Source organism: Lemur catta, chromosome 1 (genome assembly GCF_020740605.2).
Source record: "Lemur catta isolate mLemCat1 chromosome 1, mLemCat1.pri, whole genome shotgun sequence".
Classification (NCBI taxonomy): Eukaryota; Metazoa; Chordata; class Mammalia; order Primates; family Lemuridae; genus Lemur; species Lemur catta.
The window spans coordinates 65,758,312-65,783,476 of record NC_059128.1 but is presented as its reverse complement, the minus strand read 5'-3'; the positions used below and the strand labels follow the sequence as shown (position 1 = coordinate 65,783,476).

At 47.3% G+C, this 25,165-nt stretch overlaps 1 protein-coding gene across 4 annotated transcripts in view; it reads right to left on the bottom strand.

Moving 5' to 3' along the window:
- The window catches only part of SLC7A8 (solute carrier family 7 member 8), a 51,906-nt gene that overhangs the window by 5,509 nt on the left and 21,232 nt on the right, over positions 1-25,165 (bottom strand). For 3 of the 4 annotated variants that reach the window (XM_045525576.1, XM_045525557.1, XM_045525567.1), the window contains 5 exons: positions 8,762-8,887; positions 7,171-7,324; positions 6,462-6,585; positions 4,577-4,680; positions 850-946 (listed from right to left, as the gene is read on the bottom strand). In XM_045525576.1, the coding sequence (XP_045381532.1) occupies positions 850-946; positions 4,577-4,680; positions 6,462-6,585; positions 7,171-7,324; positions 8,762-8,887 (605 nt within the window). Of the gene's footprint in view, positions 1-849; positions 947-4,576; positions 4,681-6,461; positions 6,586-7,170; positions 7,325-8,761; positions 8,888-18,094; positions 18,229-25,165 lie in introns of those variants that run through there. The other variant, XM_045525582.1, reaches the window with a different exon arrangement.

The following is a 25,165-nucleotide window of genomic DNA, read 5'->3' as shown; positions in this document are numbered from 1 at the left end:
TGTGGCCCACTGGGCATATCATCTCTCCAGCCACCTTTCACAACTAACCAATCAAGGTGACCTTCGTCCTGTATCTGAACATTCTGAAATTCCTCCTGGTGTTGTACGATGCTCTTGACTCCCAAGGGCTCTGTCATCCTGATCTGTAGCTGCTTCTCTGGTGGACCAGTCATTTCTAATGCTTTATTTAGGATCCATAAGGAGAACAGAAATAACTCAAAAGACTCAGTGAGGACAATTCTTTGTTCCTTCCTTTAGCTCTCTCTAAATGGTTCCACTCTGGGCACATTTGACCCCCATTTCTTCCCCATCCCAAGTTTCCTTTCCCCCCTCTTCAATTTACCAGTCTTCCTGTCTTTATGATTTTTCTTATTTAATGTACCCTTAACCTTGAATTTGTTCCAGTGATGTTTCTCAAGAGACTGGGTACCTTGATGCAAGAAACTTAACGGGGAAAGGCAGGTGTCTGCCAGGACCAGTCAGGAACAGAGGCCCAGTGTCACAACCTGTGGTTACAGGTGCGAGGAGGACCTGGGCAGAGAAGTTTCTTTGTCAGATTGGAGAATCCTGAGGCAGCCTGCTCAGTAGGACCCAAAAGGACAGGGGAATGGAAATGAGCCAGGCTGAGGGCCTTAGGTGTTTCAGGACTCAGGGTCTTTCCTTGCTGGATCCCATGATATTATTAAAGCTCATGAATATCAATTTGTCAGATTCTCTAAGACCCAGTGAGACCTAGGAGCAGACCAGCGGGGTGCAAGGGGTGTGTGCGGAAAGTGTGAACCCCTAGCTTAGAGTAGGCACAAAGAGAGGGAGGATGTGTGTAGGGTTGGCAGCAGGAAGGGCCCTTACTGTGAAGAGCAGGGCTGGGATTGGGGTGCAGCGCCTCACGTGGATCATGGCCAGCACTCTGGGAAGGTGGCCCTCTCTGGCTCCAGCAAAGAACAGCCTGGCAGGGAGAAACGCAGGTCAGTGTGGGGGTAGCCCATGGACCACCAAGCCGGGGCTCCCTCCTCCATTCCTACCTTCTGCCCACGCAGGGGCATCCCCTCCAACCAGGTACCCACGTTTGCGTGCACACCTTCTAGACCACTAATCACGGGACCTGTGTTCACAAATGCAGGTGCAGGCAAACCAGAGGCAGCCAGTGGATATGTGGATGAGTCCCGGGTGCATGGAAACCCCGAGTGTGGTCTGGGTGGCTCAGGGTTACAGGTGATTGCACCTAGTCACTCCTCAGGCTGCTGCTGCCAGCGTGAGGAAGGTGCAGGAGCAGCCTCTCTCTTTTGCCTAAGGTCTTCAAACCTTTAAAAGCGTGCCTCCCCATCCTCAAGGGATACAGATTCCCTGCTACGCTGGGGCTGAATTGTACATGGAAAGCTTTAAGAACATTCTTATCCTAGTCAGAAAGTAGTTGCCTTTGTGGGGGTGGGGAATAGGTGGTAGAAACAGTCTAGACCTTATGTTGGGTGGTGGTTACATGGCTGTCTACAGCTGTCAAAACTCATCAAACTGGAGCCAGGTACAGTGGCATGTGTGCCTATAGTCCCAGCTATTAATAATTGGGAGGCTGAGGCAGGAGGATCAACTGAGCCCCCAGGAGTTCAAGGCTAGCCTGGACCACATAGTAAGACCCTGTCTCTAAAAAAAAAAACCTCATCAAACTGAACACTTATGATCTGTGTATTTTATATAAATTGTATTTAAATTTTATATCCTTAAAGCTACTTATTCTATTCCCAAGAAGCCATCTAAGAGAAATGAACAGAGTTGGTGAAACATGTATACAAAGATATTCTGATAAGAAAGAATTGGAAATGTCCTAAATGCTTAAAAGTAGGTTGATTAAATTTGGTATAAGATGGAATATTATATTCATAATAATGTTTTTGAAAAAAAGTGATTACATGAGAACATGCTCACAATATAATGTTAAATAAAAAAAGCACAATAGAAAACTGTAATTCCAATTAATTTAAAAATTATTTATGGGCATGTAAAAATATGTTAAAATGCCAACCGATTATCTCTGAGTGGTAGGATTGTGAGTAATTTCAAAACAAAACAAAATAAAACAAAAAAAGTATTTTTTCTTTTTTTTGAGATAGGATCTTGCTCTGTTGCCTGGGCTAGAGTGCAGTAGCGCAATTATAGCTCACTACAACCTTGAACTGCTGAGCTCAAGCAATCCTCCTGCCTCAGCTTGCCCAATAGCATGAGCCACCACACCCACAAATTTTAAAAAATTTTTTGTAGAGATGGGGGTCTCACTATGTTGCCCAGGCTGGTCTCAAACTCCTGGCCTCAAGCAATCTTCCCACCTTGGCCTCCCAAAGTGCTGGGATTATAGGCTTGAGCCACTGTGCCAGAAAGTATTTTTTAAAAGAGAAATTTTAAGAGAATAATTTGAATGTTCCTAGCATAAATATAAATATTTAAAGTGATGATATCCCAATTACCCTGACTTGATCTTTACACATTATGCAAATATATCAAAATATCATGTGTAGTCTGAAAATATGCATATCTATTATGTATCAATAAAAAAGAAAAATTTTACCATAAAAAGCACTTCTTCCCTCTACTAAGAAAAAAGAGAATACTATAAGCTGTTAGTAGTCATTTATATATTAGTGCAAATTAGACCATTGTTCTTTTTTCTAGGGAAAGGTGCACTTAAGGGATGAGAGGAAGGGGATAGTGTGACAGGAACAGAAAGGTATAGCCCTAGCCCACTGGGAGCTCTGAAAAGAATTGTCACTTACTTTGTAATTTGTGTATGGTAGAGTGGAGCAGATCATAAGCAGTGTGGGAGTTGACTGTGCCCCAAGTACCCATGAGCAGTGACCATCATGAACTACCTAGGCTACTGTCACTGGTTTCATGCAGCCACACGCATCCTTGCCCCTCCCCCCATGCTCCTGCCCCCTCTACAGTGCAGCCTCATGCACCAGACTGAGCCCCAGCTGCTCTGTGGGCCTCATCGTGCAAATAGCCAGGGCCCCGCATTCACATCCTTCCTCCACATGCAGCCAGGACCAAGTGTAACTGTCCAGGTCCAACTGCATTTGCAAGTGTCAAGTTCACAAGAGACAATTCTTGCCCGGTTAGCCGACAACAGAGGAGACGATGACATTAAGCATAGCACACACCCACACACACTCTGACTCCTCAGGAAGAACCATCCTCTCGATACCCCAGAAGACAAGAGAGAAAGAGAGGAGGGAAGGAGGTGAAAGGAAGGAAGGAACTGGGAAGATGAATGAAGGAGGCCTGGGTGGGTGAGGTCTGGCTTCAGAATCAGAGGCCGAGCACACCATGCGCCATCTCCTGCATGCACACGCAGCTATACCACATGCACGCAGACCGCTGCTTGGCCTCTGCAGACCCCACTCTAAAGCGACTGTAGCCAGTCGCTCTCCTCCAACAGATCCCCAGGAGCCTCATGGGTCACTGCTCTTCCACTGCTCGCCCTCGGCTGGGGCCTCCAGGTGGCCACTGCTCCTGTGTAACATGCACATGAGGTTGCTGTGGGTGAGCGTCACAGGGTCCTGGGGTACGGGGCATACCCACACCACCTCTTTCCTGCCCTGGGTCCTGAAAACATGCCACTTCCTTGTCATTTCACAGGAACTCCTCCCTGATGGGATGGCGTTGGAAGCAGCTGAACTCAGGGACTCATCTTGTGAGGACTGTGCCCTGAGGGATGGGGGCTTTCTAAGAACCCTGGGAGGACCCCTTGAACCACGCAAATGGAAATCATGCAACATCCGCCAGTCTCAACAGTCCAGTCTAAGGACAGCAAGAAAGGACACAAAGGAGGGCCTGGGTCCCTGGCTGTGTGGAGGCAGGAGCTGGGACTCCCGCGCCCACTCGTGCTTCTGGCTTCCCAGAGAGTTTTGGGGTGGAGGTCATGGCTGAAAGGTCTTTCTTTGGAGGAGTGTTTTTTCTTTCCACTCTCCCCATGCTCTCTCTCACTTCACATTCTCCGCCCGGGGCCCATGGGTGGCACTTGAATGCCTTCCCAGCTGCCTGTCGAGCACGGGGGAGCCCTGCATCCTCAGGGTCATCAGAGTGATCCCATCCGCCTGCAGTCTGGTTCCAGAACATTCATGGGAGGCCAGACCCACAGGCCCCAAGTACAAGTCTTCTTCCTGGGCCCTTTCAGAGTGGGGTTCCTTTCTAGCCAGCAGAGGCTCTTTCCAGGTGAGTGGAGACAGGGCTCTAGGACTGTAGCCAAGACACTGTCCTGCTGCTATCCCTGCCCCTGACCGGGACTGCCTCAGGCAGGCCCCGGGCCCTCTCAGTCTTCTGCTAATTTTGAAATGAGGTAAGCCACTCCCTGTGAGACACCTAGGACCTGTGTGTCACACATGTCACGGGTGACCACACGGGCAGCACACACCCGTCAGTGTCCACACTGACATGCACACCTCACGTGAGCAATTGCCTGGTGCAAGTCCACCATCCAGGTGCCCGCACAGACCCCCACTGACAGAGACAAGCCCGCCACATACACATAGAGCAGTGTGCACAGCAGAGCAGCCCCTGGCCCGGGAAGGGCCGAGGCAGCACTCACCGGGAGGAGGTGAAGAGAGACCCATTAACGCCTCCAAATGTGGACAGAGCAACGGAAATGGGCATGATCCAGGCCATGACCCCAAGGAGCTTCTCTCCAAAAGTCTGGGAGAGAAAACAAAAGGGATAAGCAGGGCAGGAAAGGTGACAGCTCCCCGCCTCTCAATGCAAACTTCCTGGCTGGGAAAGCTTCTCCCCATCTCCACTCTTGAGGTTCTCTCCGGCTAAGTTCCCTGAGAGTCCCTGGCTGAACCGCCACTTCCCACAGTAACAGTTACACAGGGGGCAGCAATACGTGTCTCGGGCTAATTAACTGACAGAGACAGTGTGTGGTGGTAATAATAATAATGAATTAATAATTATTCTTATTTCATGGCTGAGGAAACTGAGGCTTGCCGAAGCTCATATGCCCAGGGAGTGGAGGGGACAGGATTGGAAGCCAGGTGCTGTGAGTCCAGGCCTCACATACATTACATGATTTCTCCAGCAAAGGAAGGGGCACAGGCTTGTGAGTCAGGCAGATCTGGGTTCAAATCCTACTCCTACATCTAGGCACTGGGAGACCTTGAGCAAGGTTCACGATTTTTGAGCCTTAGTTTCTTTCTTTCTTTCTTTTTTTTTTTTTTTTGAGGTAGAGTTTCACTCTGTTGCCCGGGCTAGAGTGCTGTGGCATCAGCCTAGCTCACAGCAACCTCAAACTCCTGGGCTCAAGTGATCCTCCTGCCTCAGCCTCCTGAGTAGCTGAGACTACAGGCATGCGCCACCATCCCTGGCTAATTTTTTATATATATACTTTCAGTTGTCCAGCTAATTTCTATTTTTTTTTTAGTAGAGACGGGGTCTTGCTCTTGCTCAGGCTGGTCTTGAACTCCTGAGCTCAAACGATCCGCCTGCCTCAGCCTCCCAGAGTGTTAGGATTACAGGCGTGAGCCACCGCACCCGGCCCTGAGCCTTAGTTTCCCATTTGTAAAATCAGGGTGAATTCTAATTCATAGGGTGAGAATTTCTAAATTCACAGAAACAGATGAATTGGGAGTAAAATGATAAGCACAAGCTCCTGCTTAGGCTGAGAAAGAACAGATTGTGAAGCTAGAGACTAGTCTTCATGTATTGAAGGACTATGAAAGGCTGGGACGAGCTTTTCTGTATTCTCTGAGCCAGGATCATAGCACATTACTGGAGAAGGCTGTTTGTCATAGGAACAGGCTACCTGGGGGGAAGGGAGGGCTCTTTTCTGTACAGTCTTCAGAGATAAGACCAGGGAAACCACAGGTTTGGCAGGGTAGGGTGGTGGCCCAGACTGAAACCAGGTGAGGGGGTGACACAGCTACCAGGTCTTTCTTGGATATAGAGGATCCCAGGCCCTCGGACCTGTGCGATCTCTTTCTCCAGAGAGCACAACCCAGTCCTACTTCTAATTCGCTCACGAGCACCCACTTTTCCCTGCTGAGGGAGGGAGTTGGGCTGCATGTTTTCTAGAGGAGGAAACAGAGGAAGAGAGAAATGGCATGTTTTGGCAAGATCGTGTCTTTCTGAGGAGCCTGTCTCTTTTATTATATCATCCTCATCCTTACATTTAAAGTGCCCTAGATCAGGAGCCAGCAAACTTTTTTGCAAAGGGTCAGTCAGTATTTTAGCTTCTCGGACAGTGCAGTCTCTGTGGCAATGACTCGGTTCTGCCACTGTAGCTATTCTAGTTACAACCCAGCCAGGTTTGCTCCTGGGCACTTGAAGATGCCCCAGTGAAGACACTTGGTTTCTGCCCTGAGGACTTGGGGTGATTTCCGCTTCCACGAGGCCATGGATCAGGGAAAGGTGAGTGGGGCCACATGGGCAAGTCCACGCCAGCACTCCTGGGGTGCGAGACCGGGACTTGGATTTCTTACCACAGCGACTGCGTTGGACGCCAGCAGCTCCTGGGGGGACATTGCAGTGACATAAGCGACATTGGCAAAGACATACACAAATGTGACCAGTGGGATGGAGATGAAGATGGCTCTGGGAAGGTTCCTGTGGAGGGAGAGGGGGTGAGGGAGGCTGGCACCCGACGCCCACCTCGCCATGGGGTCCAGGGAATGCCCTCCACCTTCCTGAGAGGCCAACCCTGTGGCCTCCTGTGATGCTCCCTCTCCCTGGGAGGTGGGTTTTGTTCCATATGGGCAGGATAATTTAAAGGAAATGAAACAGCTCAGGCTGGAAATATGCTCCACACCTGTTGATCTCCTCTTGACCCGAGTCTCCACCTTTCTCCTTGCCTCAAGACACAAAGACTAGCCCGTCCTGACACAGGTAAGACGCCCAGAAGCCTCTCGGGGCACAGTCCATTCTCTAAGGCAGTGGTGCAATCGCAATATGGTTTTCAGCTTTTAATCTGTTCTGGGACAGTCACTGGATCATTTTCCTCCTCCTGGCAGGGGGGATGGCACATGGTTTAAGTTCCTGGGAGATGAGCTGTTATTTTTGAACAGACCTGATCATAGTCAGAATGGGGCAGGGGAAGGAGAAGCGGGCAGTGGACACCTGTCTCCTCTTCCCAGCAGCAGGTGCTGTGGCCCAGCCAGGGAGAGGGGAAGAGGTGAGGCCATTTCAACTCACTTGTAGGGATCAACAAGTTCCTCAGTCACGTAATTAAGAAAGTTCCAGCCTCCATAGGCAAAGGAGCCCTGAAGGAAGGCCAGTGCGATGAGGCCGATGTCAGGTTCTTGGAAATTCTCAAATGCGTTCTTTGGCTCCAGCCAGAAGTATTCTCCTGTGGACACAACCAGTAGGAGGCTGCTCAGAGAGACACATCAGAGACCCAGCAGCCGCTGGCCTGCCCTGGCTGGTCTCCTACTCCTTCCTGTGGTGAAAATGCCAGCTCTTTGTCCTGTCTCCAGTGAACCCAATTATTGGAGAAGGGGAAATACAGGTCCAAGAGCTCCAAATGGGGAGTCAGATTCAAAGCACAGTTCTGGATGTTCCTTTTGTAAAAGGCAAAGCTTCTTGGCAGGAAAGGCTAGGTAAACTGGGCTTTGGAAACAGGATTGGAGTCATCGGCAATCTCCTGACTCCCTTCTCTGATATCTTAAGTTTGCACATTTTCATGAAGAAAGCATCATGAACAAGAAACTCTCAGCTATAAGCTTCCATAACACTATATTAGTTCAAGGTTGTTTTGCTTGCTTTGTTGATATCCTTCTATCTCTAAGGTGTGTTTGGTCTCTCTTTTCAAAGTATAGATTCCTGACAATAGGGGTCCCTTATCAAAGAGCTTTTAAATTGCCTTCCTAGCCCTTATCACAGTGCCCAGCACACAGTGGGCCCTCAAAACAGGTCGCCAACTAAGATTGTAATGAGATACAGAGTAACTGACCATATGTTATTTATTCACCTGTAATCCAGCTTTAGACAGGAAATTAGGAAATTAGAGTGACCAGGAGAAAGAACTGAAATCAGATTAGAAGGGACTCACTATCTTTGAAATGACAGCACAGTGATTTCCTTAAATCTAAATTCCTGAAAACAATATATAACCTGCTAAGGCACTTAATCCAACTGATTAAAATAATCAGGCTCATTATATAGCAGAGACTTAATTATGTTTCCTGGAGTAAAAACCCAGGCTCCCCACACTGCCTTCAGGGCTTGTGGGCGGGTGAGAGGTCTCCCTGTTTGTCATCTGACTTTCTCCACGAGGCAGTGACACTGGGCAGAGCCTCGTGGTGCCACGGGTCCCATGGAAACCAAATACAGACTCGGTCTTGGAAAGGAACAAATCCAGTGGGGAATGTTGGCAGGGGCCCCGGGAATGTAGAGCTCTCTCTTGCAGAGATTATAAGTAATTTTGAAGCATATAAAATTCTCCTTCTCTGTTCTCCATTTTTACATGGACAAGACACACTATATAAGACGCAGGGAGCTTCCCTGGGGTTGGGGTAAAAGGGCAATAGGAGTCCAGAAAGCTGGGGTCTTTACTCAGCTGTGCTGGGGCCATGGGCTGAGCATGGGAGGATTGACCTTTACAGACTACGGGAAGCATTTCCTACTTTCAACCGCCCTGGGGAAAACGGTTTCTCTTCCCGTTTGTCAAGCAAGAGAAGATGAAGAAGAGAAGTCACTCAAGACCAGAATTCGGAGATCTCAGGGTGTGTACATGGAAGGGGTGGAGGAAAGTTGGGTGTGGCCCAGTTGTTCCCAAGACACTCACCTTTGCATATCTGTACAACCCCCATGGTAATGATCAGGGCCAAGGCCAGGAGCTTGCCAGCTGTGAAGATGTCTTGAACTCGGGTGGCCCACCGCACACTGGAACAGTTGACCCATGTGAGAAGCACTGAAACGAGAGACCCCCTAAACATACACTCTGGGACCACATGAGGCTGCACACTGCCCACTGCACAGAGGCAGAAGTGCTCCTTGCTCCTGAAGGTGGGATTTCACAGGTAGGCCAAACATCTGGCATGCTCAGCCCCAGTGACCAGAAACATTGGCTAGGTTAATAGGTGACAATAGGATTACAAGCCCCAAATTAGAGCTTGGTCAGAGCATGTCCTGCCCAAGCCTGGAAGCCAGAAGCAGGTACGGAAATGTAAGCACTGGTTTTGGGGGAAAGAAATTAGCATCTGACCAGGTATGGGCTTTGTCTTCAAGTCATGATCTTTGTAAGAAGAGCCCTGAGCAGCTGGTGGGATCCTGGATGTCACCTTCCCGAGCCCAATTTTGGGAGAACAGGTTTAGGGGAATCTTTTGTTACATAGGTTTATTAAGATATAACCTATATCTACCAAAATTCACCTTTTAAAATATACAGATTGATGAGACTTGACAAATGTATTTAATTGCTTAATCACTATTACACTCAATATGTAGAACACTTCCAACACCCCAAAAAGTTCCCCTATGTGTTATGCTCCTTTGCAATGAATTAGCGAATCCTTTCCCCTTACCTCTGACAACTACTAAGTTGATTTCTGTTCCTATAGTTTTGCCTTTTCCAGAATATCACATATATGGAATTGTACAACATATGCCCCTTTGTGTGTGGTTTCTTTCTTTCACAAAACATAATGTTCCTGTTTTTTTTTTTTTTTGAGACAGGGTCTGGCTCTGTCCCCCAGGCTAGAGTACAGTCTTGTCATCATAGCTCGCTGCAACCTCAAACACCTGGCCTCAGCAATCCTCCTGCCTCAGCCTCCCAAAGTGCTAGGATTACAGGCTTGAGCTATCGCACTGGCCTCACTTAACATAATGCTTTTGAGATCTATTCATGTTGCTGCATAGATTAGTAATTTGTTCTTTTTTATTGTCGAGTAGTATTCCCTTAGGTGAATGTATCAGTTGTTTTTCCATTCACCAGCTGAGAGACTTTTGGGTTACTCCCAGTTTGGTGCTATTATGAATAAAGCTACTGTAAACACTTGGATAGAAGTCTTTTCATGAATTGTAGGGGTCTTTGAGTGGGGTTTTCCATTTCTCCTGATTAAATATCCAGAAATAGGATTCTGGGTCATATGGTTATTATATGTGTAACTTTATAAGAAACTGCGAAACTGTTTTTTCCAAAGTGGCTGTACAATTTTACCTCCCCGCCAGCCACGTGGGAGTTCCTATTCGTGTGCACTTGCACACATTTGGTTCTGTCAGTTTCAAAAAAAAAAAAAAACAAAGAAAGAAAACTGTGGCTGTTCCAATATGCATGCAGTAGTATTTCATTGTGGTTTTGATTTGCATTTCCCTAATGGCTAATGATGTTGAGCAAGTTTTCATATGCTCATTTGCCTTCCATCTACATATCTTGTTTGGTGGGGTCAGTGGGTGGGTGGGTTAGCTCTGCCTCCTTTACCCAGTAGTGACAGGGTTCCTACAGAGATCCCAACACTTAAGAATAAAGGGGAAGCTACTCAGGAGGCTGAGGCAGGAGTCCAGGAGTTTGAGGCTGCAGTAAGCTAAGATCATGCCACTCTGTACTCTAGCCTGGGTGACAGAGCAAGACTTTGTCTCAAAAAAAAAAAAAAAAGAAAGAAAGAATGAATGAATGAATAAAAGGGGAAAAAAATCCTCATTTCTCCTTCTCCTGGAACAGCCACCAGGACACCCTCTAGTCCTCAAAAGGTACACATCACACATGTAAAAGCATGACACAATTTCTGTTTCCTCAAGCCTCTAACCAGGGCTCTGACTTCACTTGAATGGCTGATCAAGTTTTATCAATATTTTGTCCTTTAACTGTGCTTTTACTTTCCAAGTATTCCCCAACCTTACTGAATTCTGAGAACATTTTGGCAGGATAGGGAGGTCCTGACATTATCCATCTGTAACCTTCCCCACCTTCCTTCCCACACCGTCTCCACCTGGCCAACTCCTTCTCATCTTTCAAGATCCAGCTCAAATGTCACCTGTTCTGTGAGTCTTTATAATTTATAATTTTATTTATTCCTAACAACATGCCTGCAAGGGAAGATATATCAGCTGTGCTTTATAGACAACAAACAAAATTTGTTCCTCTTCCCTAGAACAATCCCAGACCACTTTGTTTATATCCAATTTTCACACTTATTTCTTTGTATTAAAATAGTCTGTGTCTTTTTTTCCCCTCTCCTTGTAGACTAGGAGGGCAGAGACTGTGATTTTTTCATGTGTTTAATCCCAGGGCATATCATTGCTGTCTGCAAATAGTAGGTGCTCAACAAATATTCAATAAATGAATTTTAAAATGCCACACTTCATTAGTTTTCCAATATCACCTCAGTCTACGCTTCCATACAATGCACACCAATCTTCCCTGCTCCCCAGGAATCTCATCAAAAGGAGACACATTCCCCAGTTGGTTTCACAGGGCCAAAAGAGCAACAGGAAGCTTGACTTTAGGAGTAGAAACTCTTCACTCCTCGTGGAGGAGCTGTTATCCAAGACGGTGTCATATAAGGAGAAGCAAAACATGTTGTCAGAGGAGGGATTTTAAGTGCCCGGACAGGGAGAACATTTTGTAAATACTTTAATGTTCCAGATGGATGGAGACATCCTGATAATACACCCTTGGTTTATCTTACTCAATTCAATAAGGATTTCAGGATCATGTGCCTGGTGACAATCCAACCCAAATCACTCTCGGCAACTGGGTCTGTGATCTCAGCCTTTCCCCAGGGCCCTGAGATATGCGGGGTAGAGGCTGGAGGCAGATAAAGACTCACTCCTTCAAACTGTCAGCTCCACGGTGCTCCTGGGGGTAAGGAGAGATGTTTGGGGGGTAGGGACGCTTTGTCAAATAATCTCTCTGTGGGTGTCTTCCGTCCTGCCTCACCTCATCTCCACAACTTCCCAAGAACCCAGCCATGACTAATACTTAACCTTTCACCTTCACAGATCTTTCAGAAATAAAAAGAGGAATTCTGAGAATGGGGTGGGAACAGGCAGGCTGCCTGTGACACCTTGTCTTCCTGGAACAATGGCTGCAGGCCCCAGGTCTGACCTTTCACCCTGCAGCTGGGAGATCACAGCGTGTGACTGAGGGGAAAGAGGGCACTTTCAGGCTCCTGGTACCACAGGACAGCTTCCCTCACAGCAGGCTGAAACCGGAGCCTCCATCCAGAGAGGAAAGGTCAGTGAGTGAAAGCCCCACTCAGGAGTCCTGCTGCTTCCTGTCTGCTACCCGGCACTCCTTTTGGTTGCCCAAGACTATGTTCTCTCTCTCTTCTCAGCTAGACCCTGAATTCTGCGTGCCGGATATACAGTGACCTCAGGGAAGCCACACATAGATAGGGACCAGTGGCCACTACAGCTTGAAATGTAGGGAGGTTCCATCCATCTGTCTGTCCATCATCTGCACAGGGCCTACGTGGGCTAGGCACTCTGGCAGGTAGGGAGGTTACACACAAGACACAAGTCCCTGCCCTCAGGAAGCTAACAGTGTAATGGGGGCAATGGGTGAACTAAGAGACAACCACAAAACAATGTGGCGACGGCAGAGCTATTTACGGAAGGTAGGGTCTTCGAGGAGTCCCTGACTTAGGCCGGGGGAGTCAGAGATGCTTCCTTTAGGAGGAAGAGACCCTAGCAACATGGAGAATGTTACAATTTTCATCCAGCTGGACAAAATAAAAAGGCACAGGACTCTGGCTCTTGTCCATTTTAATCTAGCTGCGGAGTAGTCACTGCTTCTCTAGAAGACCCCTCCCCACCCCGCCCCCGGAATCCCAGGCTTATCTGCATTTCTTGGGCATTTTCTCCCCTCTCTTTTGCTACCTGGGTAAAAAATAAGAGGAAAAGTCTATTGAGACAAGACTGCTGGGAGGCTGAGGTGGGAGGACTGCTTGAGGTCACAAGTTCGAGACCAGCCTGAGCAAGAGCAAGACCCCAATCTACTAAAAATAGAAAAATTAGCTGGGCATGGTGATGCGTGCCTGTAGTCCCAGCTACTGGGAAGGCTTAGGGAGGAGGATCACTTGAGCCCAGAAGTGTGAGGTTGCAGTGAGCTAGGCTGATGCCACGGCACTCTAGCCCGGGCAACAGAGTGAGACTCTGTCTCAAAAAAAAAAAAAAAAAAAAAAAGATGACAAGAGTTCAAAAAGATGCTGAATTCAGAGGTTGGTTACTTAGTCTACCCAGTTTGAAGAACTAAACATCAACATGACACATGACCGGAGAGATACAAAGAATGAGGCAAGAGGAGGGAAACTCCGAATCCAGCAATCTAGAGCCCTGCCCAGCGTCCAAGGCCTCTCAGCTGACAAGTGGGAGAGGTGGGCTCAACGTCTCCTGCCCGTGGAAGCTGCGGAACCTGCAGAGAGATGCAGAGTCATCATGGCCAACCTGCAGCTTGCTTGCCCACTGCAGAGCGTGTGGGCTCCCTGCGGAGAAGGTGCTCTCAGCCCCACCCACCCCTGGCCCTCAGACTTCGGTCTTGGGGGATCACAGGAGCCTCTCCCTCACTCCCTCCCTTTGGCAAAGACTGCAGGTGTCGTGGGGCCTGTGGAAGGCAGAACAGTGGCCATCCCGAAGATGTCAACATTCTAATCTCCAGGATTTGGGAATATGTTATCTGAAATGGCAAAAGGGCTTTGCAAATGTGATTCCGTTAAGGATCTTGAGATGGGGAGATTATCCTGGATGATCCAGAAGAGCCCAGTGCAATCACAGGAGACAGGAGAGTCAGAGTTACAAAAGGAGATGTGATGATGGAAACAGAGATCAGAGAGAGAGAGAGAGATCTGAAGATGAAAGAAGGGGCTGTGAGCCAAAGAACACAGGAGGTCCCTAGAAGCTGGAAGAGGCAAGAAGGCTCCCCAGGACCTGCACAAGGAAGGCAAATTTGCCAAGGCCTGAGTTTAGGACTCGGACCTCCGGAATTTAAGTTAATAAATTTGTGTAGTTTTAAATCACTAAGTTTGTGGTAACTTGTAACAGTAGTAATAAGGAACTAATACAGAAATAGACATCAAGCAGAAAGACCAGAAAGAAAGGGCGTACCCTTAAAGAGAAAAGCTTTTAGAGAGCAACCAGGCAACACACACCAGGACCCCAGAGGAGTCTCTGTCCACAGGCTTTGCAGGACACCAGGTGGAGGGAAGTGGTGGGGCTCTCTAGAAGTGGGTAGGGAAGGTAAGGTCATCAATGTGCTAACCTAGTTGGCAAACTCACATCACATGACAGCATTCCAACTCTTTCAGCTTCTCAACTCTAGCTGGGATAGAGTTGTGGTTAGAGTTAAGTTACTACCTCCTCTTCCTCCCCTTGGTAATTCAATACAGTAGCAAACAGTCTTGTCCTATAATGACTCTAGCAGTGCTTTTCCTCTCTTCTCCAGGGCAAAAGACACAATACCTCTCCTTTACCTAATCTTAGGTTCTCCTCCAGTCTCCTCCATATTCCGTACAACTTCAGGCCCACATGTGCAATGTAGACACACATACAAACACAGGTTCAAGGGTTACAAACTTCTGGTGAGGCAAGTAGAGTGCCAGGATGTTCACAGACACAATTGCTTTCTTCTTTGTCACTGTGGTTTTTTTGGTCTCCTAGTTTACTGACCAGAGGCTACAAGGAAAGTCCACAAAGGAAGTCAACACGGAAAGTCAAAAGATGATCTCAACAGTGCTGAGTCTGAGTTCACTCCTTAAGTTAGAGGGTACAGAGTGGCCACACTGTGTACTAGTTTATAGTGGACAACACCAAACAAACCTTGGCAGAGCTCCTGCTGTGATTTTTCTAGGCTGAGTCAATACAACCTGATTCAGTAGGTGGTGAGGCACATGAGGTTAGGGGATTATAAATTTTGGAAGGGAAGAAAAGGAGCAACACTTTTGGGGAATTTTTACCTTATATTAACATACAGTCATATGCCGCAAAATGACATTTTGCTCAACCATAGACCACATATATGACAGTGGCCCCATAAGATTATAATACTATATTTTCCCTGTACCTTTTGTAAGTTTAGATATGTTTAGATACACAAATACTTACCACTGTATTACAACGTATTCAGTACAGTCACATGCTGTACAGTTTGTAGCCTAGGAGCAATAGGTTATACCATCTAGGTTTGTGTAAGTACAGTCTATGTTGTTCACACAATGATGAAATTGCCTAAGGATGCACTTCTCAGAACGTATCCTCATTGTTAATCCATGTGTGGCAGCATTATAGAATCCAGGTAAAGGAGGCAATTTAAAATTAATCTCTCTAGTGCATTTTGAAATAGAACACCAGTGAATCTTTAGCATAAACTAATAAACAAGTCTTCATTTAGAAAGTTTTAAGGATGAACTGGAGAGTTGTGGGCTGGTTTTGAGTCCCTGCAATCATCATAGGGCCAGGGCTGTGGCCGTATCACTCTCCCCCCCCCTGCTCTACCTAGTAGCACCTGGTGAGTGAAGGACCATGTGGGTTTCTGGTGTCTTTTTCGAGTGCAGAACAAGCAAGTAGAGCTCAGAGTAGCTTGTGTGAGGACTAAAGTGGTAAGAATGGGGAGGAGGATGGTTAACAGCCTGGGAAGGAGGCAGAGATGGCTCCCTCAGAGGGACCTGGCAGGTCTGAACCCAGGAATCATTCATTCAGCTTCAGAACTTGAGGAACTCAATGGCCCTGGAGCCCTCCGCAGCTGAGTCACTTACTCTCAGGGAGCCTGGACAAGTTAATTAACTCTTTGAGCCTCCCTTCCTTCTCAGTAAAATGTATGCCCCATTTTAATCTTGTGAAGATACTCTGTGTGTATTGCTGCATAAATTTTTTTTTTTTTTTTGAGACAGAGTCTCACTGTGTTGCCCAGGCTAGAGTGAGTGCCATGGCGTCAGCCTAGCTCACAGCAACCTCAAACTCCTGGGCTTAAGCGATCCTACTGCCTCAGCCTCCCGAGTAGCTGGGACTACAGGCATGAGCCACCATGCCCGGCTAATTTTTTTCTATGTATATATTTTAGTTGGCCAGATAATTTCTTTCTATTTTTAGTAGAGACGGGGTCTCACTCTTGCTCAGGCTGGTCTCGAACTCCTGACCTCGAGCAATCCGCCCGCCTCGGCCTCCCAGAGCGCTAGGATTACAGGCGTGAGCCACCGTGCCTGGCCTTGCTGCATAAAATATTAAGTGTTTTTTTTGTTGTTGTTGTTGTTCATAGACTAACAAGAAGAGGATGTGATTTGCTCAGAATCATGCTGACAATCAGAGGCAAAACAGGGCTGGGAAAGGGAATGGTTCGGAGGGTTTTAGAGCGGCTGTGTCACGCATAGGCCATATCCTGCACTGTTGCATTGCTTCTCCTTTGTCACTTCCTCCTGGACCCCTGACCCTTCTCCTCAAATTCTAATCTGTTTCATCTTTTTCTCAGGAGGATGCTCCTCCACAAATGATCTGTTCTGGTGTCCTTCAACCCAAGCTGTCTGAAGTGGGGAGGGTGTCACGGCTCTAGGATGAAGTAGGGGGCTGTGGGGCTGGTGAATGTAGGCTGAGGCCCTGGATGGTCAAGCATGTTCCTGTGCCTCGGTTTCCACAAACAAAGAAAACTGCACCGAGCATTATAAGTCAAGAGGGTCTGTGTGGGGGGAAGGAATGCCCTGTAGAAAGCTGAGAGCCTCGCTGCTGCTCCTTAGGCCCAGTGGAAATGTAGGTGCCCTTTGCTTCCTGCAGCCAGCAGGGCACAAACAGCCATAAACAACACCTGCTGGCCAGTGTGGCGCTGAGATCCTGTGATACTGTCTGGCACATGGTAAATGCTAAAGCTTGCTGAATGGAGGAGGGATAGATGGATAAATCTATGTGGAAAATATCAGGGAGGGTGGCCGTAGGCGCCATTGTGCTGCTCCAGGGCATAAATATCAGGGTTTTTTACATGATGGGACAGCCCCATGAAGCAGGGCTTCACCCCACTCTCTGGTCTGATAGGGTAAAAGTTGGGATGCAGCCATCTGGACAGGGGCTGAATTGCTTGCTATGAGAATAGCTGCTAAGAAGAAGGAACCAGTTGGGGCTCTCCTTGTGGCCAACTCTTGACTGTAAAGTTAAATATTTGAGACTGCACCCTACTGCCCAGAGGCATGTTTCCAGCCTTGATGGGCAATCAGGGCCAGGAATGACCTTAGAGATCCAGAAACTCATTTTATATGTGAGTGAAGTAAGACCCTGGCTAATTAGTGGCAAAGAGAGGACTGGGATGGCCCCAATTCCCAGTGGCTGGTTCTGCCACTACCCTCACCTCCCTTTCATCACGTACGCATTGCTCTGCCTTCCCTCGGCCCACTCCCACATCATCTCTCCCCTGTGCTCCTGTCAGGGCCACTTGGGACTCTGAGTCTGTCACCTGAAGACACTGGCCTGGTCCCAACCCAGGTTGCTTTCTGAGCAGCAGGAAGTAAGATGCCAAGATGGCAAAAGGGGAGGACTAAGATGGCCCCTCCTCGCAAACCAAGAAAGTTGCATCCATTGCTCCCAGGGCTTTAGAAAAATCGTTTCCCACAGGGAGTTTCCTTTCTCTGCCTTGTGTCCCCTCTCACCAGCCCCCTTAATAAGTCACCATCTCACGTTCCCTCCAAACTCCAGGAACTCCATTTGGATTTCTTGGTCTTGCTGGCTTGCACTTTTCTCAGGGGTGGGCTGGAGGCGGCTTGGAAAGGCTTGTTTTCCTTTAACATTTCCAGAACCAGGCCTTTCCTCCTGGTCTTTTCAGATAAGTGAAAACAGGCAGTAGCAAGGAGAAGAAATGTCCAGACTTGCCAAAGTCCATAAAGACAGACAGTTTAGAAGAAAGGGCAGAGCGAGCATAAGAAACAACAAGGTGGGAGGGAGTGAGGGAGAAAAGAGCTCGAAAGCAGAAGACAGAGAGGAGGCCAGGACAGAAAAAGAGAAAGATGGAATGTACTAAGCAGACAGCTGCTGAAAAAGGAAGCAGTGACGCCACCTTGTAGAAATCAGAACGCCCTGTTCCTCACCAGACCTTCAAAATAGGCACCTTTCCAGGATGGGCCAAGATGGAGCGCCCCAGCCCTCAGAACCAGCCATAAATTTCACCTGGGTCATGGGCCTGCCAGAAGGGTTGGTTTCTTAGCCTCACCTTTTGCTGGGACGTGCACTCCTCTGCCTTCTGCCAAGCTCTGTCCAGCTCCCCCTGACTCCCTCCCCTCTGGGGCACAGGGAGAGCCACCGGTCAGCCTGTCAGCCCTCCGGTGCCCCAGCGGAGCTGTGGCCGTGCCCAGCCTGTGGGGCGGGGGTGTGGTGCAGCTCCGCTCTGTGATAGGCTAGATGGGGCTCCTGGGCCTCCCAGCTCCTGGAAGGAACTGGGCACGTGTTTCCAATTGTGGCAAAGCAGCTTCAGCTTGGCCGATCCCACCTTAGCCCTTTCCAGATCAAGGAGGTGACCAGTGCCGGCTGCCAAAAGCACCGATAGGCCAGAAAAATACGCAGGCCTGTTTGAGTTCTAACGCACACAACTCAAGGCTCTGATAAGGTTCCAGTTCTGCCCACGCAGGCCGGACTGAGCCACCTTTCCTCCTCAGAGACCTCAGAAAGGCCTGGCGTGGGCTGGGGAGAGCGAGGAGACACGGAGTCAGCTTCCTAGAACCCTCCTAGAATCCTCCTGCTCCCCCAGAGCCAAGACATTTTTCATATGGGGTGAGGGGCCACATTGTAAAGTCTTCAGGCACCCTGCCTACCTAAAACAAAGGTACTATTGTATATGTAAATAACTTGACTGGTGAAGTTATACATGTAACAGCAACCAAAAAAATTAAAGCAGCTCTTCCTTGTAAACTACGCTTTGATCCTAGCTTCTGTAAAGTACACAATGGGAAGTCTGGTTTTGAAACAGATCTTGCCTATCATACTACAGTAACATTTCCCCTTCTGCAGCCCTTTTCAACTGGAAGCACTGACAAAGTTGTAGAAATCTCAGAACCCCCTCTAAAGGAGAGGAGGTGCTCCGAGCCTTCCAGAAGGGCTTCTCTCCTCCGAGGACAAACCAGCAGAGGAGGAGGGGTACAGAGAAGCCATGAGTGCTGAGTGCCCTGTGGTCCCGAATCACAGGGCCTTTGCCGGACACTTCCAGCTGAGCTCCCACGTACACTGCCCCACCCTCCCCCTTCTCTTCTTTCTTATCCTGCTCCTGCTCGTGCCAGCTGCAGGACCTGGACTTTCTGCTGAATCACCATTCAGTGCTTAGTTCAGCCAGGAAGCCGAACAGCCTGCTCAGCATTTTCCAGGAGCCAAGCAGTTCTCTCAGCGTTAGCTAAACATGGCTCCTGAGCTGACTGTGGTAGACAAGAGAAAAACTGAAGACGCCAGGAAAGCCAGGGGTGGCACGCCATGCCACCTTGGGGAGCCTGGAACTGAAAAGTTCCTGTTACCTCATGCCCCAATTCTCAGGGCTGATGCATCCTAGACAAAGAGCAAGGCAGATGAGGGTGGGTTCTGTTGGGTCTGCACTGAACCCAGGAGGCCTAGTCTGACCCTGCACTGTATTCAGTCTTGGAAGATAGGGTGTGGGTCCTAGGAAATCTGGTTGGTTTTTGTATCAGAAGGCTTGTGGGCTCTGCTAGTGTTCACCAAGGTCTAGAAACCTGGACCTAGGCTCGGGACAGTGGCTCTCACCTGTAATTCTAGCACTCTGGGAGGCTGAGGCAGGAGGATTGCTTGAGGTCAGGAGACCAGCCTGAGCAAGGGTGAGACCCCATCTCTACTAAAAATAGGGAAAAAAAATTAGCTGGGCAATTAAAAATAGAAAAAATTAGCCAGGTGTGGTGGTATGCACCTGTAGTCCCAGCTACTCAGGAGGCTGAGGCAGGAGGATTGCCTGAGCCTAGGAGTTTGAGGTTGCTGTGAGCTAGGGTGATGCCATGGCACTCCAGCCTGGGAAACAGAGCGAGATTCTGAATCAAAAAAAAAAAGAAAAACAACAAAAACAAACCTGGACCTAGCCTGCAAAATTCTCCAAAATGGTTCAGTTGTAACCCAATTCCAAAAGTAGCTAGTACTCAAACTTGCTAAACTGTCAAAACAAACCTTGCCCTTTCTTCTTTCCCCCAAAGCTCTAAGTACCACTGGGCCTCACTCCTCCTATAAGTCTTCTGATTTTATGGTCTTGGGTAAGTGATAGGAATTTCGTATGTCACATTAACCCTAAAGTTTCACCAGACACAATTAGCGAGTGACTTCATACACCACAGGCACCAGCTCCTGTGAGAAAAACAGTGATCCTTGAAAGTCAGCGCCAAAAGGCCACAAGAGAATTTAAGTTTTTAGGCTGGTTTGAGAAAGTAAGCAAATTGTTCCCATACTTGGTGGAAGCTGAACTTTAGGAAAACTTCCTGTTTCAGGGAACCTCAATCCCATTCATTATTCTCCCCAGCAGTGGTGGACACATTCCCGGAAATAAGCCCTTCATTCCTCAATTTCCAGGGCCTGGTCTACATGGGCACACCCTTTGAACAGCAGAACTTCGGGCTGAGAGTAAAAGCTGGAGACCAGAGAAGATTCTATGGGAAGTCAGGAAAGAGGAGGTGATCTGAACCAGCAACTGAGCCACATTAAAACTAAAAAGAAGACTGACTTCTCAGGTTGCCAGTTGCGGGGAGGGGCAGGAAAGCCTGGTCTGAGAAGAGGGTTTAAACCAATGGACAGAAGAGTGCAGCATAAATGGATCTGCAGGGAAGAAGACCTCTGTAGAATTCTTAAATTCTCAGTGATAGATGGAATTGCTTACTATAATGTATAAACTACAAGCACTGTACCAATAATTGTTCTTATTGGAGCTCAAGACTGAGTCACTGTTACAGAAATGTAAAATGAGGATAACGGAAATACCTTCATTCCCAAGGATATAGGCACCGGCAACACTCCAGAGGCCTTATAGGGCAGGGAGGTGAAATAGCACTAAAGAATGAATGGGTGCTTACTCTGCCATTATACACACGGGAGTCCAAAAGCACAGGGGACACCTTCCTTAAGTCCCAGCAACAGATCTTAAGTATAGAGAGTGAATAGGAAGGTGGCAAAGACAGAGGGGCCAACTCAACCAATCTGGACCACACCGATGAGAAAACATTAAAACATGATCCAGTGTTATCCTTGATTTATTTCACGTGTATCCCCAACAAGACTGTGTCATTCTTGACTCCTTCGCCTTTGATCACCAAGTCCTGCCAATTCTATTAATACCTCCTAAATGGCAAATATATTTACTCCTCTCCACTCCTACTGCTCCATCCCTGATTCATGTCACTGTCATCTCTAACCTGGATTCCTGTAACTGCCTTGTAATCAGTCTTCTTGCCTCTGATCTCACTCTCCTACCAATCCATCCTTTACCCTGACAGTATGACTCTCCTACAATACAAATACAATAATGTTATTCCTCTGCTTGAAATCCTTTAATACCTTCTCAGTGCTCTTAGGGTAAAGCCCAATCTCTTTAGCATGGTCCATAAGGCCTTCTGTGCACTTTTTTATTTTTTGTTTAGAGACAGAGTCTTGCTCTCTTGCCCAGGCTGATCTCAAGCTACCTTCCCATCTTGGCCTCCCAAAGTGCTGAGATTACAGCATGAGCCTGTGCCCAGCCTTAAATGTCACTTTCTGCAAGATTTTATTCAAACTCAGTCCCGTGTCCCCATTTCTCTTACAGTTAGCTCCCTGGATGTTGTCCTTTTGGGAACGTATGACTTTGAAATGAAATTCCCTCTATACTTGTCAGAATTATTCATTGGACTGTGAGTTCCTTGGTACAGGAACTACGGACATAACCCCATGCCTAGCACAGTGTCTACAGCAGAACATTCAAATATTTGATAGTGATTGAATAATTCCATGTCGCCTTCAGTATCAATAGAGGACACACAAGTGGACTCCATATAACACTTGTTAAGAGAGAAGGCTTAATTTGCTGGTGCTTCAAATGAGAATGAGGGTTTTGGGGGTTCACTGCTGTCTGTCCTGGACCAGGAACAGTATCTAGCACACCATGGACACTTGATAAATGTCTGCTGAAAGAAAAAAGTGTTGCAATTCTCATTTATATACTGCTTCCCAAGAGTCCCAATCCTTTTCTAAGTAACACTGCTCTAAAACAGGCTTTCCAGCATAATCCTGGGGTAACCACCCTGGGGAAGACTTCTAACCAGAGACCTGCTCCACATCCCTCAGGCCTCTGGGGAGGACAGGGACAGCAGAAATAGAGAACACTAATTGCTCATCATGGATGCTCATCATGGATGTAACACTTAAGTTGAAACATTTTGATTTGTAGACAAACCAGATTTCTTTCTCTCAGTAGTCAATTAATCAACACGTCCAGTTGATTCTACTAAATCTTTCTTGTTTTTGTCACCTCTCCACCCTCGTTACTTCACCCTGGCCTGGACTCAGCTTGCTTGTCTCCCTGCTTCAAGTTTCATGGTCTTTCTTCACCCAAATGTGAACCTAATCATGTTACGCCTCTGTTCAAAATCCTTTAGTGATTCCCTGTTCATTGGATAAAATCTGCTCTATTCTGCATGATATACGGTCTTCTTCAAGATCCGGCTGCTGCCCACCTGTTCAGCCTCATTTCCTGTCACTCGCCTAGGATCCACCCACACAGAAGTATTTGCTTTCCTCAAACAGGCCATTTCTCTCTGGACCCCAAGTGTTGCTTGAGCCCTTCCCTCTACGTGGCTGTCCTCTCACCGTATGCCCATCTGGTCCTACTTACTTTTTAAGATTTAGCACAATCTGGGAGCCTTTCCTGGCACTCCCCTCCCAACTTCAAAGCACATTTTTTGTGTTGCACACATTTTTTCATCACATTGTATTGTAATTACTTGTTTATATGCTAATCTCTTCACTAGACTTTTAATCTTTTCCAAAATTCTATAAATTATGCCTTATCTCCACTCAGTGTAGAAGTTCAATATGGTGATTTTTATGTTTAAAAAATTTTTTTTTAAATCATATTCATGCAGCCTAGCACTCTGGGAGGCCGAAGCAGGAGGATCGCGCGAGGTCAGGAGTTCGAGACCAGCCTGAGCAAGAAAGAGATCCCATCTCTACTAAAAAATAGAAAGAAATTAATCAGACAACTAAAAATATATGGAAAAAGTTAGCTGGGCATGGTGGCATGTGCCTGCAGTCCCAGCTACTCAGGGAGGCTGAGGCAGGAGGATCGCTTGAGCCCAGGAGTTTGAGGTTGCTGTGAGCTAGGCTGACACCACGGCACTCTAGCCCGGGCAACAGAGTGAGACTCTGTCTCAAAAAAAAAACAACAACAACAACAAAAAAACCATATTCGTGCAGGATCAATATGGTGATTAACTGATAGATTTTCTAGTTTCTTCCCCTCCCCCACATGGAAGTCCCCTACAGAATAATTTTTAGTCTTAATGTATCACAAAAATGAAAAATGAGATTTTAGTCAAATTGACCATTGGGGTAAAATCAAGAGATTTTCAGTACATTTAGATTTTAAATGCTAGCTACTTAGAAGATGTACAGAGAAAAAAGGGGTCTTGGATGTATGGGAATCAAATCTAGGTCAGTCTGTATTTGTCTGAATTCACATATACAAGGCTGATCAGACACTCAGAGAACTCTTTGGAGCCTACTGGGGAGGGGCAAGAAGGCAGCGCTGCCCAGGTATCTGAGGCAGTATGTTTAGTGTTTGGGGATGAGAAGTTTGGGACTAGAGAAGAAAAAAACTCAAGGGAACTGAGATTAAGGGATTTAGATGCTGGGAAAGACTGTTGAAGCCTCTGATGTCAAGGGATTGATTAATTTGCAAGAGACTTACAAAACAACCTGCATATGTTTCTCTGTCGCAGCATCCTGCACCAGGCAGCTGGGAGCTTTCTGTAGAGCAACTCAGGGGTAGAAGTAATATTGAAGTCCTTTCCCTTCCACATAGGTCAAAGAAGAATGAGTAATTTGAAGCCCTGGAAAACTAGCCTCTTAGGCATCTCAGTACAAAGATAGAAAACAAGATAAGAAACATTTTTTCCTTGTGAAATGCATGCAGAGTACTCCTTTCTCCTCAGGGAGAGGAAGGGGAAGGCACTTCTTTAGATCAAGACATTCAGGAAGGCCTTGCAGGGTGGCTCATGCCTGTAATCCTAGCACTCTGGGAGGCCCAGGTGGGAGGATCACTTGAGGTCAGGAGTTCGAGACCAGCCTGAGCAAGAGCAAGATGCTGTCTCTACTAAAAATAGAAAAAATTAGCCAGGCAACTAAAAATAGAAACAAAAAGTGGCCAGGCATGGTGGTGCATGCCTGTAGTCCCAGCTACTCGGGAGGTTGAGGCAGGACGATCGCTTGAGCCAAGGAGTTTGAGGTTGCCGTGAGCCAGGCTGACGCCAGGGCACTCTAGCCCGGGCAACAGAGCAAGACTCTAGGCAGTGCTGCCTTCTTGCCTCTCCCCAGTAGGCCCCAAAGAGTTCTCTGAGTGTCTGATCAGCCTTGTATATGTGAATTCAGGCAAATACAGACTGGCCTAGATTTGATTCCCATACATCCAAGACCCCTTTTTTTTCTCTGTACATCTTCTAACTAGCCAGCATTTAAAATCTAAATGTACCAAAAATCTCTTGATTTTACCTCAATAGTCAATTTGACTAAAATCTCATTTTTCATTTTTGTGATGCATTAAGACTAAAAATTATTCTGTAGGAGATTTCCATGAGGTGGGTGGGGAAAGACATTCAGGGAGAAGAGGGAGACTTGAATGGAAGGAAATTCTACTTCAGATGCTGGCTGTGACCCCAGCCCCAAAAGAGAGGAAGGAGGCCAGGAGTTGTCTGAATGAAAGATGATCCAGTCCCCAAGAAAAGTGAGGACAAACAGATCTCAAAGGAAAACCCAGAGTTAGGAAGCAACACACACAGACTAGAGTCTAGGAAAAGGGCTCTGATACCAAGTGCCCCCACTGTGTCACTGTGCCCACTTTGTTTATAACTGGAAACCCAGGTAACAGTCAAAAGATGTGGCTACATGGTCAAGGGCAAGCTGCAGAAATAGTCTGTCAATGTGTAGGTCTGCATATGCAGATATGTCCATGCATAGATGCATTTTATTTATTTCTTTTTCTTTTCTTTCTTTCCTTCCTTCCTTCCTTCCTTCCTTCCTTCCTTCCTTCCTTCCTTCCTTCCTTCCTTCCTTCCTTCCTTCC